General features: G+C 37.3%; 1 protein-coding gene across 1 annotated transcript; it reads left to right on the top strand.

Moving 5' to 3' along the window:
* Positions 1-13,050: 13,050 nt before the first annotated feature.
* LOC129803617 (uncharacterized) lies at positions 13,051-19,217 on the top strand. The gene is made up of 2 exons (XM_055850318.1): positions 13,051-13,503; positions 13,583-19,217. Exon 2 carries the CDS (start codon positions 13,642-13,644, stop codon positions 19,021-19,023), a length of 5,382 nt encoding a protein of 1,793 aa, XP_055706293.1. The 5' UTR covers positions 13,051-13,503; positions 13,583-13,641; the 3' UTR covers positions 19,024-19,217.
* The last annotated feature ends 234 nt before the right edge of the window (positions 19,218-19,451 follow it).

The raw sequence follows: 19,451 nt of genomic DNA, 5'->3' as shown, positions 1-19,451 counted from the left end.
TAAGCTAATTTTAGCTATTCTAGTGAATAATTCTTGTTGTTATACGTGAATTGTGAATTAAATTTAAAAGTAGTTTCATTTTCAAAGGAGTAGGGTAAAGTGGTACAAGTTGGACAATGGTACAATTTGGACAGGGCTTTTCGTCTTGATAAATTTAATACTTCATTTTTATTTGTATATTTTTAATGCTTTAGTTTTATAATTTGATTCCTTGTGCTTAAAAACAAACTTTGTACTGTATTTATCAAGAAAAAAGCCATGTCCAACTTGTACCGGCGAATTGTCCAACTTGTAACACTAATTCCAAATTATACACTTTACCCTACTAGTGCATTTCAGTAGAAATATCTGTATAAAACCCACGAAAGTTATGTTTTGTGAGTGCCAGAAAATGCTAAGCCTCGTTTGTAGTTTGTCAGGAACTGACTTGGCTATGAACGAGCTTAGTCGTCTCTGGACTTTAGTCGTAAGTGTGTCCAGGACATAAGACACTAAAATAGAGGTCCAGAAACTTCGAACTTTAACTCTCGATACTGACTGGCGAGTGAAATGTTGCACTTGTTTTAGTTTTGATTGTATATGTATTGCTTTCAAGAATTATAGCCTAAATATGAAAATGTGTTTGTTCTAAGAAAAACGTAGACACACATACACCTTGCCATTTTTTTCCTTGTCGTCTTTTCTTCGGGATCTTTCAATTTCATGTCCTTTTTACAGTGGTGATATTAATAATAAAATAATAAAATAAATATAGTAAGGTGCGGTAACTGGATCATTTTCCGTAGAGTGCTTTTTAAACGCTTGTTTTGGACTGATGAAATTATTTTTCACTTCTTCTTTATCCATAGAATTATTCACTGTTTCATTCAGAAACATAATATAAAAAAGAATTATTAAAAATATTAAAGAAAATTTATAAAATAGTGATAATACTGAAATAAGTTAGCGTTCACTATGTGGATCGCCATCTTCGCTAATTGGATCAAATGCTCTTTTAAGTGGATCACACAATTTACAAGCTTATTTAATGTAAAAAATATTTTTTTATTTCATTTTTAAAACTTTTATTGGATTATTTCATTTCATAGTTTCATCTCTTCATCAATCAATTTATTAATTTTTTTGAGTATTTATTTTTCATTTTATTATTCATCACCCAAGGAAAGAATACATTGAGCTCGATCACAAGTGGATTTTGATTCTCCAATAGTGTCTTGGATAAAAGGTAAATGGAACTCTATTTGCACAAAAAGTCGTTGAAGTTCGAAGAATTCAAATTCAATTTCGAATTTTCATACTAAATTTTCGAACAAGTTGGGGAAAATTTATCAAATATCACACTAAAAAGCTAGCAAAAGAGTTACTCAGTGAATATGGAGTGATTAAATACTGGGGCAAGAACAGTAAGCGTCGTTGTTCTGTTTTTTTTTCCTCACAATATGTGAAGACCAACACATTTTGACACTTGAGCACTTCGAAATTCGAACAGGATGTATCTCAGTCACCTTGCGGAATTATCAAGAAGTAAGAAAGTCTCTTTTTTGGATCTTCAAATAGATTTTCGAATTTTTCAAGATCTACTTCTGTACGGAAAGATTAGGGATATTCTCATAAAAAAGTGGCCCATCCATCCAGCCACTTTGTGGTGACGTTCCCATTTTCGATTTTTTGCGTTATTTTATTTTATTTATTTATTTTTTCACACTAGAGCCAAATGCACCCCATACCACTAAACCCACAACCTGGCTGAATACGCAGTTGGCAGAGCTTTAGGGTAGATCCCCTATCTCTTAATAAATTTGGGAAGAGTGCGACTAGGAAAATACCAGTGAAGAGAGCGCCCAGGGGTATGACATTAGCTCTGAAAAATGCGACCGGTTTTAGTGTAATTTTTTCCCTGTTTTCGTACACATTTCACGAGATATCTTCAAAACTACGCAGGTTGCTAATTTGGGGTTTTCCGTTGCCCATGCTATATTAAATTGGTTTTTATTTTGTATTTGTATTATTTGTTAATTCATTCTACAATGACATAAAACAGCTAATAAACTCGAAAGTTTTTTCGGCACGCTAGAAACATATGGAAAACATAGGAAACGTCATGCCCCTGAGAGCGCCTATGACGCTCTTTAGTCACTTAGTGAAAAGACAAAGTTCTGCCTTACTTACTTGTCTTTTCCACTATTGCATCACTCATGTGAGCTTCAATGCATAAGTCGTAGCTATGTTCCATGGTAAGACGCGACAGATTTATTTTCACCCAAATCAATTAATTTATATTACAATACTTTCTTAAGTCGATTACACTCATTTATTTAATAGATAATAATATTATTTTTGCTTTTTTTTCAAAGTTGAATAGTTATATTATATTACTGTAGTGACTATATTACAGAAATATAAATAAAAATATTATTTTAAGTGGATTTTATCTAGTTAGCGTAGTCATAACGATCCACATAGCGAAGCGCCCGGATTAGCGCAAGTAACATTAATAAGCAGTTGTTGAAACGTTTTTATAACATTAGGGTGAAGTGGGGCTCTTCTGAAGTAGGGTAGCTTTGAAATTGGATGTTATTATGATAAACCTCTAGTCTGAAGACCGGTTAGAATCCTTTATACTAACATCTATGTCACAGAATGCCGACTAATTTTGTGTCTCTTTAAAATTTACTACTTAAACTGGTATTAAGTAATTCGGGCACAATCTAGAAAGAGAAGTAGTACTTAAAACGACTATTCTGTAAGCAGGAGATCGTGCAACAATGGCTTGTCGAACAACATAAAAACTCAATCTGTGATTGCGAAAGAATCATGTACAAAAGGAGACATACAATATTCTTAACATAAAACTTTTATGAAATTACTGTCCAAGGCATCTTTGGGAGCAAGCAAAATGTTTTATGTCTGTCTCTAAATAGTTATCTCAAGTAGAAGTTGTTCTCAACTTTATTGAAAGTAAAGTTATCCTGTTAAATTCACTTATGCTTCTGTATAGTATATACAAAAAAAGTAAATTGAAACTATTGCAGTAGAATTACCATTTTCCCTCATTCTCACTTTCTTTGATGTTATGTGGTGTAGGGTAAAATGAGGTAATTTGGAACCACTCATAATTTGGGACATTTGAGACTTTCTCCGCGAAATAGAAGAAAAAGGCGTTTAAGAAGAACAGAAACAGCTTTTTTGCCTTTTGAATTACTAAAACTGTGAGAAAATCTCAAATGTCCCAAATTGTAAATGGTTCCAAATTACCTAACTTTACGCTATATATTAGGGGGAGGAATAGTAATATATGCAAAATGATTGGCGGTACTTCTTCAAAAACGGGGGTTTGGGCAATTAATTGCAACTTAATTGCAGTGCATTTATGAATTGTGGGTATTGAGCTCAAAATAGGGGGTTTGGCTTTCAAGAGGCTATTCCCAAACTACTGAACTATTGTCTGTTTATCTCTTCAGCAATTGTAATTCAATTCCATGAATTACATGTCTATATTAATGTGGTGCATCGTTTATCTTTGCCAGGCTGGTCTAGTAATAACTTAATTGATTTGTTGAGTTGTGGAGTATGCAAATTTGTGCATCTTCTCCTAAGGGGGTATTTTACTCAATATTATTGCGTATCCATTGTGAAATTGATTTCTCTATTGCTAGTTTAAATCAAGAAATTTATTGATACTGTAATAACTAGGTGGGTTTTTGTATAGAAAATCTATATAAAGAATACCTATAGTGGAATATTTGGAGAAGACCTATAGAAGCATTTTTCCGGATATTTCATGTAGATCAGAAGGGGATTTATTTGTCCTGGATGTTAGAAGAATATTGAGTGTTTATGTTTGCATATACAATTGTTAAAGTATATTTACTGCAAAATTTTCTGCACTTACACAATGTGAGGAAAATATTTATTCATATTTATACAATTCAGCATACTTCCTTCCATAGTGCTGTGCTCACGTTTCACACATATAGAAGATTTTCCTTCCGGAAATACAACTCTGATACGTTGAGATATTTTGAAACGTTATTTCGTACTTGAAGAAGTATAATAGGAAATTGAAGAATCGATTTTTTGATTTTATTAAAATAATAACCAGGGTGATAAGGGGTAATTCGGAATCATATTTTGGAATTTTGAGATTTTCTCACTGTTGCAGATGGTTAAAGAGAAAAAGAAAAACGTGATGAAGTAGAAATGTCCTAATTCAAAATCATTTCCAGACGCTTTAACATTGACAGAAGATTCAACACATTTAAGTTCATATTTTTTTCTAAAGAGAATTGCATAAATTTGCTCCTTGTCTCTTTTAGAATGTTACTGTTTAGTGAAAATTCTTTAGATATAATTTTAAAACTTTTTAAATACAAGAAAAATACGCGAATATAAAATGGTTCTATTGGAAACAAATTAATCCAAATGGAGACAAGGACATTTTCTAATTGGAGACAAAGAGTGTAAGTGAAACCGCGACGAAAGGCTTCCAAAACATTATTAAGTTGCTCTTGAGGGTAGGATTTCTTATTATTCCTGGAGGGGAATTCTCTAGCGCTCTGGCAATTCCATATGACCAATTGGGTTCGAATCTTAGGAGAGCTTTTTCGAAAATGCGATTCTGTAGCCGTGACATTGCCATTTCAGCTCACGTGGCATTGTCAGAAGTCACATATTTGAGATTTCTGGCAGTTCAAATGACAATGAATTTTCTTAAACAAATCAACAAAGACGTACTGTATTTTCATAAAATCATCAAGGAAAGGGATTTCATTAAAAATTCAATAAATTGCATTTTCGAACTTATATGATATGACAAAAAAAGCTCGAATGGCATTGTCAGGTTTCGAACTCACGCGTGACAATGCCACGAAAATTACAGAATTCCCCTACAGATCTTTTCTCCTTTCTCATCTAAAACAATAAGAAAATCTCTCCGAAAAAATCATATTTCCGGGGTTTCCTATTGAAGCATTTGCAGACACTTAAAAAAACGTTTTTGTTCATGAAATAGGTAATTCTTTTATTTTAACACTTCACGTACCGTTAACCAAAAAGATTAGCACTTAATTTGACTAAAATTAGCCAGAAATATGACATAAATGTTAAACAAAAGGAATAAACAACAGTCACTTTATTGTGTTTTTCATTACAAAACATGGTCGATCGATGAAAAATTCAATGGTGAAAGAGTACACTTTTAATTTTTCTGAGAAATTAACAAATTAAAATTTGTGAATATGAATTGATTTTCGCTTTATTTGGAGCAAAATTAAACTAAATAATGAAACTGTGGTATAGAAAAAAATATAAATATAGTAATTTTGTACTGTATTTATCATGAAAACAATGATGTTTCCAATTGGAGTAGCGAAAAATTTCCAATTGGAGCAGGTTTTGAACTAGCTTAATTTACCCTACAAGGCTTTACGTTCGAGAGAAATTCTTCATAGTTTTTTCCTTTTTTAATCTAGAACTCTTAGGAAATTTCAAAGTTCTGAATTAGAAGACATCATTCCAAATTACCCTATTCTACCTTAACGTGAGTTTTCAGGATTCGTACACGTTCTTGTTTTACAACTATATATTTTTCCCGTGTTCCTTTAACGAATCTAACCAGGGATTTAAATACCTTACTACTGCACTAGGGTTTGATGTGATAAACTTTATTAAATCGATAAATGATCAGTTAACATAAAAATAAATCCTAATTTTGTATTTCTTCAGTAAGTATTGTCCATGAGTTTGCTTATTTTTAATTAAATAGAATAACCAAGTAATCAAATTTCAATAAACATAGTGGTAGCATGTGTTTAGAATTCCACAAAAATATGTGCAAGAATTTTGTTTGTAAACTCATCGTATGCATAATTTTAATTAAGGAATTAATTCACATTCTATCGCCCATAATGATGCTTTTTGAATGTTGATAAAATGGAATATTTTCGAGAGTCTCAGCATATTTGGGCAGAAAAGTTTTTGGGGTGGATGATGGTGGAGAAATTTTCAAAACAAACCTCCCTTCACATTCGAGTGGTGCTATCCAAGCAAAATACATTTCAATGTTAGGTATACTCTCGATATTGTTTGAAGTCCTGTGCTCTAAAACATCCAAAAACACAAAACCTCCATACCCCATGTTGGAATATTGTGGGAAATAGCAAACAAGTTGCAAATTGTTTAAAGAGAAAATTTTACCATGATGTTCACAAGTTGATGATAAAATTTACCGAGATAGCTTTAGCGACATATACTAAATATTTATATTTATACTATTACTATTACATATAAAAGGTGGATAAACTACAAAGAATATTGAATGTTTCAATTCGGGTATTGCAATGTAAGTTCAGGTATCACACAGAGTCTTGCTTTAATTAATGATTGAAATCAAATTAAGTGGTTAAATCACTGAAGTTGCAGGAAATGAACCTTCATCTCAAGTAACAACCTCATAAGAGTGCTCAAGACATTGAGTGGAAATACACTAAATATCTATCTCATAGAATATTCAATGAAAATAGATCAATTTCCATATTTCATATCAATTACGCCCAACTTGTCCGTCTTGGACAATTTCATCCAAGGTACTCGCATTCAGCTTAACTTCTACCGGTCTCTCGGAAACTTTCTCTTAAGGTATCCAACACAGCAATACAACATTTCCAAGGAAATACTATATTAAGTGTATCCTCTGCATTTGATGAAGAAGCATCCTTCAGCATTTTTCCCAAGTACAGACACATCATCAAAAGTTAGTCGTATATCTCGTATACCACAATAACTATTTACCCTTGCATCTTAAATTCTTCCATCAGCACAAATAAAATAGCTCGAGGCGTATTTTAAGGGCATTCAAAATACATTCCTTGTATTTTCTTTTAATTTTCCATACCCCGAAAATTCAGTTCAGCAACATTTCACAGTTACCATTACAACATTTAATCTTGATACATTATGTGAAAAATTTAGCATGACTTTTGTCGTTGCAGTAGAATATGTGGAGAAGGGGGGGCACCTTTGAATTGGGAAAGCTTTGTATTTGGGCCTTTTTGTGCCAAATATTTTTAAATAAAACTGGACCTTGTTATGATATAATTTAGCTCAAGAAACGAATTGTGAAGCTAAATCACATAAATGATCAGGTTCAAATCTATTCAAAAATATGAGAAAAAAAACCAATTTCAAAGCTGTCCCACTTCATATGTGTCCCGCTTCCCCATAATAACATTGGTAGACAGAAATCACCAAAATTGAGGGCTAAGGTGGTTTAATTCAAATATTCGAAATGGCTTAATCGAGATTATTTTTACTCAAAATTCGAATTTTCTGAGTTACGCAATTCCAGGAATCTTTAAGGTGCCTCTAAAGAATCTCTGTTACTATAAGCTTATATGGATGTCTAATTGGTATCACTTTGAAATAAGTTTATTGAAAACGAAGAAAAGTTTATTGAAGTCATTTTAAATGTGTGTAGAAGATCCGGGGTAAAATGTAAAATTTCGAACCACACATTATTTCGGACAATCAAATTCGAAAATTTTGACTTCGATAATCTTGTAAAAAAATTCAGTAATTATGGGACTTTGTTATTTCGTATCAAATTTTAGAAGAGTTGTTGACGTTGTTGGTACTTTTAAAATCTGTTTATTTATTTGTTTAGGGTAAGTGTGTCAAATTTCGGCCAGCTTCTAATTTCGGCCACTTTGAGTGTAATTTCGGCCATGCAAATAAATTAATTAAAATTATGTATGTAATCTTCGAATAGTCAATGAATTCATTTTGCTTTCAAATATTTATTCATTTTAGGATGTATTAACACAAAGACAGTTAAATTTTAGGTATAATTTGAATTTAAATTACATTGTAAAAACTCAGTGTGGAAAGAGTCTTACAAAAAATGTGAAAGATCGATTGTGTCTCTAGCAGTGTTGTGATTTGTGGTGAAGTGCAAGAGGTTTTCCTTTGATGTTTTTCATGAAAATTGATTAGTTTTCATTAAAGATTGTTTCTGTTTATGTTAATACTGAATCAATCTTTAAATTTCGGGTAAAATTTCCCAGCTGGATCCTGTATTTCGCGTAAAAAAGTATATACTTTGTGAGCGTCTCTCCGGTGAGATAGTGTTGGATATTTCGGCAACATCTTTTGCTTTCCTAAATTTCTTATTCATTTTATGTTTTCTTTTTCAATTTCTGAATTCTACAATGTCCAGTGAAAAAAACCATCGCTTCTATGAAAAAGATGATGTGAAAAAGTCATTGGAAGAGTTCAGGAAGTGCAAATTTCTACGGAAATCTGCGCGTAAATTTGAGATGCTACTCTTCAGGTGTTTAGGACAAATTACACGGAAGATCTTAGGGCTTGTGAGTCATATAAACGTATTAAATTAAATATTAAACTCGTTCCGTTTGACGTTTTGAAATTTTCTATCCGTTGCGTCACAAAAGGTGGTCAGATAAAAGGTGGCCGAAATTTCACACAAAGTGGCCGAAATACTACCCAAAGCAATGTCCATATTTTTATTATTTTTTCAATATTTTAGGAAGTGATTTAAAGAAAACAAAAATGATAAACTAGTCTTGAAGGTTCCACACAACCCTCCCGAAAAGGAAGTAACAAAAAATATCAATATGAATTAAAAATATTGCATTTCAAACTTAGGACTTTGGTGCTTACATGCAACTATGCCGAAATTTGGCACACTTACCCTATATTGCAAAAAGACCTGAAGTGCAGGAGAAATGCAGCTTATTATTTTATTCAAAATCAAAATGGAAATTTTCAGAATCGATTTTCAATTTTAGATCTTCTGGCAATCAGAACCTCAATTTTGAAGGGTTGTAGAAGTCTTCGAGCCTTTTCGTTTCCTCTATGAAATTCGGAATGTATCAGTCGTTAATGTACTTAAAGCCCACTCCGCTGTAAGCGCTTAAATAATTCCAAGGGTGAAGTAACCACTTATCGCCACTTTTAGGAAAAATTGAAATTAATATAATTTTTGTACCCATATAAGGTAAAGTACCCTTACTCGACCGGGTTCCTCTATTCGACCGGTGGGTAAATTTTTGAATATTTGATGGTGAATTTCATCAATTTCTATGAATTTGTCACTGATTCGTATTATTTAAAGAATAATTGACCTCTTAATGTTAGATCATACACAAAATATTATAGCAAATATAATTAAATTGAATAAATAAATCTACCGGTCGAATAGAGGAACCGGTCGAATAAAGGGTACTTTACCTTATTTAATAAAGTAAATCAAATTTGACACAAAGTTGCTTAGATTATGTTGGCTATAGATACTATATAAATTTAACGATAGACTACTTAAAAAAATATGTGTTTGTTAAAAATGCAAAAATATTCACTTCTCGCCACCAACCTGAAAAGACCTAAACTCAATTATTTTTGATAATATTATTAAAAAAAATCAATTTTGCTTTTTCAGTCTGAAACCCTTTTTATTACTCGTATTATATGATTTTTCAACAATAGGGAAATCCGGAAGTCGTCAGGAAGAAACAATCAATCAGGGAAACACATCAACTATCTCCAGAGCTTTTGACTCAGTCTCCAAGCCTTCATCAGTGGTCAAGTCTCCAGTCTTTATTTCAGACTCGTTCAGGGTTTTGATCAGGATTATAACAGGGCATTAGAAGGAATGTGAGCACCATTTTTACATTTAGCACCATTTGTTTTGCTGGGATTCTCTTTGTTAGCACTCTATTGGTCTATTGTTGATTGCAACTTCACGTCGCTTTATTCCCACAATAGGGGGAAGTGGGGCACCTTTGAATTGGGGCACCTTTGAAATTGCGCTTTTTTCTCCTATTTTTAAATGGAATTGAGCCTTATCATGATGCAATTTAGCTTCGCAATTGCTTTGTTGAGCTAAATTATATAATAATAAGGTCCAGTTTCATTTAAAAATAGGAGAAAAAAGCTCAATTTAAAAGCTGCCCCAATTCAAAGGTGCCCCACTTCCCCCTATATGATTTTTCTTCAATTTAACTATAGGTGGCGAAAAGTAGGTCACTGGCGAGAAGTGGTGACATCACCGTATCTTTGTGTGTGTTTTTTAGGGGTATTTGCACTAAGATCACCTTACTCTGTGTAATACGACAAATTCTAAAATTTTTAAAATGAATCTAAGATTTAACCTCAATCGTTTGATAAATATTCTTTCTACTGCTGTTTTTACTTTGACCTTGAGAAATCTTTATAATTGATGATTCAAGGCCATTGGCATACGTATACGAAATGTTTGCCTAATATAATTACTGAAAAAAATGGCGACGAAAATTCCGCAAGCTAAAATCATGAAAGCTAAAAATCATGAAACCGGGTTAAAATTCTGGAAGTCAAAATCTCGAAAAGTCAAAATTCCGGAAAGCCAAAATCCCCGTAGGCAAAATCCTGAAAACTAATATACCGAATTGCCAATATCCCTAAAAGTCAAAATTCCGAAAATGTAAAATCTCATATAACCAATATCTTGAAAATCCAAAATCCCGAAAAGTCAAATTCCAAAAAACTAAAATACCGAATAGCCAATATCTATCCTGAAAAGCCAAAATTTCGAATGGTCGAAATCCTGAAAAAGAGCAAGTGCGGGTTCAATCATAAGAGTAGCTATGACATTTGAAAATTCGGATTTTTGAATGTTCGAAAGGTGTTTTTGGAGATTGAGATTTTGGCGTTTAAAATTTTGTTCTTTTCGGAATTATGGGTTTTCGGGATATGGCCGCGGGACCCATTAAAACATATTGTTCTGGGCCATGGAATAACTAATTATCCACACTTCAAGGCCCAGATCACGTAGATTATACTCCCGTTCTTTCAATCTAGAGTGGGAAAAATCTCTCTTCACTTTTAAATTATAACGAAAGTGATTGAACTGAACAGATTTCTGTTCGCTTGGTACGTAATCCCAAGAAATTTTGTGTTTGTGCACAGAGAGCGCAACAATCACAACTAGTGATTCCCAACCCACAATTTAACCCAAATAGAGACAGGAAAACATTCCTGCCTCCACCCAGGCTTGAACTGGGGGCCTTTCGCTATCTAGTCGAATGCTCTACTGACTGAGCTATGGTGGCACTGGTTCTGATTGTCTTTGCCACTGTTCTCAACCAATTGCCATGTGCACTTCAACTCGTTTTCGACTCACTGCGAGCCCTGAGATACGGTATCATGCGTACAATTGAATTGACAATTCAAATTGGAATTGTTGCAATTTTAATTGAGGGATTACCTTCTATAAACATACCTAATTGGTATAAAAATGCGATACAGGGTTTCTGTAAAATGAAATATCATATTAGTAACTATGCCTAAACGTCTGCTTTCGAGCTTTTGCTCTTTAAGCCTTGTAACGGATAGACAGAAGAACATTGTTATGTTATTTTCTATAATGCTTAGAATATTAAAAAAAAAAACTTTCATATTAAATTCTTCACCTATCCTTACCTTAAACATTTTAAAGATGGGTAGTACACCAGTGTTTCCTTGCTTAAAACTCAATCTTAATGTATTTCGAGTTTGTTAATAATAAGGAATTTCGCGTACCGTAAGTAAGGGTGAGTCTGTCTTCCATGAATGGATGTTCATAAGCTTTTTTTTAATTCCAGAACTTTAGGATGGTCTTTACCGATTCAATCAACCATGTCTGATCGATGAGAACTGTTCTTAAGCGTTAGAATTAAAGAAAAACTTACGAACAGCAGGGGGTCAAAGTCACTAGCACTTACGGTACTTTAAGCTTATCTCTCGCTTTTAAAGATAAGACTTATCTTGTGCAATGTATGTGATATTTTTAGAATGAAGTTTCATCTTTAGGTAACTTTCAAAGCTACTTTTTTATGATAAAGCTCTCCAAATTGCAAGAGAAAACAGCCACTCATGAGAGGAACATGTTTTTGTTGGGTGAAAACTTTTCTTTCTTAGAAATATCCCTAGAGGATTAAATTTGTAAATATAAGATTCCCACTTCTGAGCTTTCAGGAGAAAAGCCCTGAGAGAAAAATTTATTCAGACACAACACTAAAGTGAAAATGTTCATATTTATTGGGGGGCTGGAAAGGTTCAGTGTTATAGGGGCAAAAAGGAAAATTGGTAGTAAAATTTTTCCCCAAAGGGCAAGAATGGCAGTTTACGCAATTTTTTTTTCTCAGTGTGAACTTTAAGAGATTCTCGAAGTTCCTTTTTTTTGTCTACGAGGAGTGAGAAAATATATTTTCCTATCCAATGTCTTGAGGAAATTTTTCTACTATTTCACTAAACTTTTCTTTGATGATTTGTATGGGGAAAGTTAGTACAAGTGGACAAAAATAAATCATTCGTCAATTTTTAGAGAAAGTTTCGCTGGGGAAAGTCATAAAATTGATTGGCAATTGAGAAAATTTATCATAATATTCAATTTTATCGCTGAAGCTTAAAAGCTTCTAAAAGCTCTGACTTTGTGATTTGTGTGCACAACTTTACTTGCAGCATGTTTTTAATTCGACTTCATGAAAAACTCTCAAGTGCACACAAATTGAAAAATTCCCACAGTTTTTTTTTCTATGTGGAAAATATACCACAGCAATTAGTCAATTGTCAATTAGTTAATTGAGTTATAAAACAGGAAAAAAAATTACATGAGTTCAGTTTTTTGTAAGTTTGTGTTATTTCCACGTGGAGTGAAGTTACGTGGGGTGTTTTAGTTAATTTCACTAATATCCTCTGCTCTCAATTTTCCCATTTTCAAACGCATTTTCTGTGGTTACATGAAAATTGCATTTGATTTTCCGAGAGTGTACACGCCGCCACTGAGTAGCGAAATATCGGCGGGAAAATATTCACCACATGCACTCTTCCCGCCTCTCATATCTCCCACTTCTCATCCTCTCCCAAATATCCCGTTCGATCCTCACTCTCTCACTCTCCCCTTTCTTTGTGCAAATTGAAAAATCAGTCTTACGTAATCAGCCATAGAAGCCACAGTGCCAAAAAATTTGTGAAATAAAGAAAGTCTTGAATTTAAGTGAAAAAAGTCTTTTTATTTAGAAGAAAAAAGTGGTTTGTGATCAGGGAAAGTGTCTGGTGTCAAGTGAGGAGATCGTGGAGGAATTGGAGCCGCCGCAGAACAAGAAAATCCGAACATTTTGGGTCCATCCGACCCGGATAAAAGGCTTTTCTTTGTCTTCCACAGGTAATTGGAATATTCTAGAGGCCATAGGGGAGAGATTCCAGTGGAGATTATATTAACCAAGTTGTCAAAATCTATTGCCAGGTATTGGAACATTCTAGAAGAGACAAGGGGGAGAGATTCAGTAGGAATCATTTACTAAAGACTCTGTACAATTTAATAGGTAACTTTGCGTGAACATTTTGGTCCTTCGAGCCGGATAAAAGGCTTTTCTTTGTCTTCCACAGGTAATTGGAATATTCTAGAGGCCATAGGGGAGAGATTCCAGTGGAGATTATATTAACCAAGTTGTCAAAATCTATTGCCAGGTATTGGAACATTCTAGAAGAGACAAGGGGGAGAGATTCAGTAGGAATCATTTACTAAAGACTCTGTACAATTTAATAGGTAACTTTGCGTGAACATTTTGGTCCTTCTCGGAAACTTGGACCCATCGCGGGATAATCATGGTTCTCAAACAAAGAGGTGGTTACTTGGGGGCTATTACAAAGCTCGAGACTTTCATCCAAGCATGCAGCGAGCAGCAGTTTGTGGCAACAACCAGGTCAGCTCTCGAGTCTTCTCTGAACACTTTGGCGTCTACAAGGGCCAAATACATGGAGGTTCAGGAACAGGTGATCGCTCAACAAGAATTGGAGAGCCACAGACAACGCGAGGAAGAGGCTCTCTCAAGCGTACTTGAACGGTGCGATGCCTTGGAGATTCGCATTAGGGATTTGATCGACCAAATTCCGGAGAATCCCTTGGACACTTCCATGGACGAGATGAAGACGTGGATGCAGGAGCGGATGGAAGCCCAGCTGAAGGAGCAAGAGAGAAGGCATTTGCAAGAAATAAATAAAATGAGTCAGAAAATTGCCTCTCTCTCTGCTCAAGCTCAAGATGGCCCGCCAAAGCAGGAATTCTCCAATGAAAGTAATAGTGAGTTATCAAAACTTGTAAATTTACTTGCTGAAAAGTTAAATGTAACCCCCCATACCTCTAAAAAAGATACCCACTTAAATTTGCCTGAAATGAATCTCCCTCCTTTCTCGGGCAAACTGTCCGAATGGATACCATTTAAAGATCAATTTACCTCCTCAATTATTAACCACCCTGACCTATATCCCGTGCAAAAGCTACAATATTTGCGATCTGCCCTATCGGGTGAAGCCTTTTCACTTATCAAGAATTTGCCTACCACGGCGGCTAATTTCGATGTCGCATGGAGAATTCTTGAGGAACGGTACAACAAGAAGTACAACATCATCATGGACCACATAAGCACCTTTTTCAATGTCCCATCAGTCACCACTTTCAATTTGCAATCATTCTCACAACTCTGTGCAAAAACTTCGGCGTCCGTTATGGGTGTTAAGGCCATGGGAGTCGAACAATTCGATTTGTGGTTGATTTTCCATGTCCTCCAAAAACTGGACAACGAAACCAAGCTCCTTTGGAGACAAGAGTGTAGGGATGAAATACCGACTTGGGATAAATTCAGCGCATTCCTTTTCAAAAGGCGTGACGATGTAGAATCTTGTGGAATATTTAGGCTTCCCACTACTCCCAATCCTACTAAGTCAAATTCTCACAAAAAGACAGCCTCGGCACTTGTGGCTACCAATTCAGAACCTTGCAAATGTTGCAATGAATCGCCTCATGCGCTCTTTAGATGTCCAAAATTCATTGCAATGTCGCCTGATGAGCGCTATCAGACAGTTGTGCAGTTAAATCTGTGTCGAAATTGCATAACCTCCAAACACCTTACTTCGCAATGCACCTTCCGGACCTGTCGGAAGTGCAACTCGCGCCACAATGTATTGTTGCATGAAAGGTTCACCTCTTTTCCTGGAAATTCGACCTCCAATAGTAATCAGCAAACGAATACCAGTAGTCCCGGACCTTTTCAACGCAACCCTGCTCCCACGACAACTCCCACCAATTCTCAAGCTCTGCCAGCTATCGTAAATATCTCCCAGCCTGTCAATGCGGTCCGTCAATCTCCTAGAATTTTTCTCGCAACGGCTGTGGTAGATGTACTTGACCGAAATGGGAGGAAAATTCAATGTCGTGCTCTTCTTGATAGTGGCGCTCAAAGCAATCTAATGTCTGCAAATCTCATGCAGAAATTAAAACTCCCGAAAGAATCTGCAAATGTCTTTATTGTGGGTGTTGGTGCTCATCGATCCTCAACTTCTGAAATGGCCGTAGCCACCGTAAAGTCGAGAGTATCCAGCAGTTTCTACAATCTGCAATGTTTGGTTGTTCCCAAGATTACTGGGGACATTCCCAATTGGCCGGTGAACCGAGACTCTTTTCCGATTCCATCTGGAATCACCTTAGCCGATCCGGAGTGGTATGAACAACGTCCGGTAGACTTGCTTATCGGTGGAGAATCCTACTGGGATATAGTACTGGATGGATCCATCGATTTGGGCGATGGAATGCCCAAATTGAAACCTACTACCTTTGGACATGTTCTTGTTGGGAAACAAACGCCTTCCGATGCACTTTGCCACGTATCTGTTCTGGAAAATCTGGATCAGACCTTGAAACGATTCTGGGAAGTAGAAGACATCCCAAATGAATCACCTGTTAGTGATCAGCATCGTGAAGCCGAAACTCACTTTAAAAACACTCATTCTCGGACACCAGAAGGACGCTTTCTTGTGAAGCTGCCCTTTCGTAAGGATTCTGAAGGTCAAACTCCTGCTCTTGGCCACTCTCGAAGCACTTCAGTCCGTCAACTCTTTGCTTTGGAGCGCCGCTTCGAGAGGAATCCACTCCTGAAATTACATTATATCGACGTGATGCGTGACTATCTTACCCAAGGATGGCTGGAGCCAGTACCAGAGAAGGAATTAAGAAACTACTCTTACTATATGCCACATCATGGCGTGCTTAAGGAGTCTACCTCCACCCGCTTAAGAGTAGTCTACAACGCAAGTTCGAGGACTTCCAATGGATTGAGTCTGAACGACATTCTTCTGGTTGGTCCCACGGTTCATCCTGACCTCTTTACCGTTCTGCTGCGCTTCCGTCACCATCAGTATGCAGTTATGGCTGACATAACAAAAATGTATCTCCAGCTCGTCTTACATCCCGATCATACTGATTTCCAAAGACTTGTCTGGAGAGAAGACCCGTCCGAACCTGTCCGTGACTACAGAATTACTCGGGTCTGCTTTGGAGTCACCTCTTCTCCTTTCCTTGCCACTAGAGCCCTAGTAGAATTAGCGCATGAACACAAACATTCCCATCCCCTAGCCTCAGAGATCATTCTCAACTCGTTTTACGTTGATGATTGTATCTTTTCTTCAGAGTCTCTCATCAAGGCGAAGGAAACGCAATCTCAACTCATGGAAGTCATGGCAAGGGGAGGATTTGTATTAGCCAAATGGGTCTCCAATCATCCGGGAATCCAACCAACTGGGGCCTCTGAATCAAATACGGCAATTATTCAAGACTCCACCAAGGCTCTCGGACTCAGATGGGATGCTGAGTCTGACACTTTCCATTTCATTTCGCCAATTTCAACCGATGTTGAGAGAGTCACGAAACGATCTGTGGCATCCGCCATCGCAAAAATATTCGACCCTCTCGGTCTCATTGGACCTGTAATTGCCGTGGCGAAAATGATTCTTCAGGAGCTTCACAAATTGGAAGTCGATTGGGAAGATGAAGTTTCTGGCGATTGCTTGGATCAATGGCAGTCATTCGTTGGCTCCATTCAAGATCTTCAGGCCCTCAGCATTCCCCGCTGGATCTCACAATTTCCAACTCCATCTTGTCTAGAATTGCATGGATTTTGTGATGCAAGTACGAAGGCCTACGGCGCTGTCGTTTACGTCGTCACTCAGGATGAGCTCGGGAATCGATGTTCATCTCTACTCACTTCCAAATCGAGGGTAGCTCCACAGAAAAATCCCCAAACCATTCCGCGCCTTGAACTTTGTGGCGCACTCTTGCTTTCGAATCTCATGGAGAAGATCAAGGAGATCTTTGCTCCCGCTGCTATCTATTTATGGACGGATTCTACGATCGTCCTATCGTGGTTAAATTCCCCTCCTGACTCTTACAAGAAATTTGTGGCCAACCGAATCGGGAATATCTTGAAAATCACTTCGGCTCTTCAGTGGAAGCATGTTCCTACACTGGATAACCCAGCTGACCTTATCTCAAGGGGAGCTAGTCCCAGTCAGCTTTCCGCCTCTACGTTGTGGTGGCATGGACCGCCTTGGCTGAAGTGTGATGAATCTGAATGGCCACAAATTCCACCCAATTGTATTCGCCATGTTCCTAATGATGCCAAGGCTTCCGTAAATTTCTTCTCTACTTGGATGGAAGAAGTATCATCTCTGAAGCGACTTCAGTTTCGCATGGCATTTGTCTTGCGCTTTATCTACAATTGTCTCCACCCGGAATCAAAGCGCACTGGAAAGTTCTCGGTCGAAGAATTAGAGCGTGCTCTACGAAAATTGATTTATCTCGATCAACATGAATGCTTTCCTCTAGTTATTCGTCAGCTTCAGACTAGACGTAGCATCATGGCTCCGTGGAAGTTTCTTCAGTCATTGTCTCCATACTTGGATCTTGAAGGACTTGTTCGTGTGGGTGGTAGACTGGAGAAATCCCACGAAGCTTTTGAGACTAAGCATCCTATATTGTTGCCCAAGTCAACGCTACAGGAGCTCATCGCGCAAAGGGAGCATCTCCGGCAAATGCATGCCGCTCCATCATTACTCTTGGCGTCTCTTCGTCAAAATTACTGGCCGATTTCGGGAAGAAGCTTGGCTCGTAAAATTGTACGATCCTGCATCACTTGCGTGAGGGCTCGTCCGAAACCCTTGGAGCAGATCATGGGAGACCTACCAGCTCATAGAGTGACCTATGAGCGCCCCTTCTATGCCACGGCCGTAGACTATGCTGGGCCACTGACCTACAAGCTCAGCAACGTGAAGAAATCTAAGACAGCTAAAGCCTACATTTGTCTTTTCGTCTGCCTGTCAGTGAAGGCAATCCACTTGGAGTTGGTGACGGATCTGACAACAGAAGCGTTCTTAGCAGCGTTCCGACGATTTGTGTCCCGACGTTCCGCCCCAAGACACATGTATTCAGATTGCGGGACGAATTTTGTGGGTGCAAGTCGGGAGCTATGCAAGCTCCACTCGAATCACGATGATATTGCTGATGCTACCTCTGAAATCGGGATCGTCTGGCATTTCAACCCGCCTGGGGCTCCTCATCAGGGAGGGCTCTGGGAGGCAGGAGTTAAGAGCGTTAAGTTCCACCTGAATCGTACTCTTGGTCAAACGCTCAACACTTACGAGGAAATTGTCACTATTCTCTACCAGATTGAGGCTATTCTAAATAGTCGTCCACTGTGTCTCGCGTCTGAGGATCCATCTGAAACCGATTATTTGACGCCAGGACATTTCCTTGTGGGTGCCCCATTGAATGTATTGCCCGATCCAGACCTTTCCCATATCAACACTAACCATCTTGGGCGTTGGCAATATTGCCAGGAGAGAAGCCAGCACTTTGCTTATCGCTGGAAGAGAGAGTACCTAAATACTCTGCAACAAAGGATGAAGTGGAAAAATCCTCACCCGAATGTCGACGTGGGAGACGTAGTCCTAACCCTGGAAGATGTCACGGGGAAATGGATCCTTGGAAGGATTGCAACAGTGCACTCTGGTGCCGACGGACACGTGCGTGTAGTTACTATACGCACATCCAAAGGAGTCTTCAAGAGGCCAATCACCAAGGTGGCATTCTTGCCAGTCAAGGAGCAGTCTGGGCCTACGCCCATCCTGGGGGAGGATGTACACGCCGCCACTGAGTAGCGAAATATCGGCGGGAAAATATTCACCACATGCACTCTTCCCGCCTCTCATATCTCCCACTTCTCATCCTCTCCCAAATATCCCGTTCGATCCTCACTCTCTCACTCTCCCCTTTCTTTGTGCAAATTGAAAAATCAGTCTTACGTAATCAGCCATAGAAGCCACAGTGCCAAAAAATTTGTGAAATAAAGAAAGTCTTGAATTTAAGTGAAAAAAGTCTTTTTATTTAGAAGAAAAAAGTGGTTTGTGATCAGGGAAAGTGTCTGGTGTCAAGTGAGGAGATCGTGGAGGAATTGGAGCCGCCGCAGAACAAGAAAATCCGAACATTTTGGGTCCATCCGACCCGGATAAAAGGCTTTTCTTTGTCTTCCACAGGTAATTGGAATATTCTAGAGGCCATAGGGGAGAGATTCCAGTGGAGATTATAT

This window comes from Phlebotomus papatasi, chromosome 2, assembly GCF_024763615.1.
Source record: "Phlebotomus papatasi isolate M1 chromosome 2, Ppap_2.1, whole genome shotgun sequence".
Taxonomy (NCBI): Eukaryota; Metazoa; Arthropoda; class Insecta; order Diptera; family Psychodidae; genus Phlebotomus; species Phlebotomus papatasi.
The sequence above is the reverse complement of the archived record's forward strand: the minus strand, read 5'-3'. Positions and strand labels throughout refer to the sequence as shown.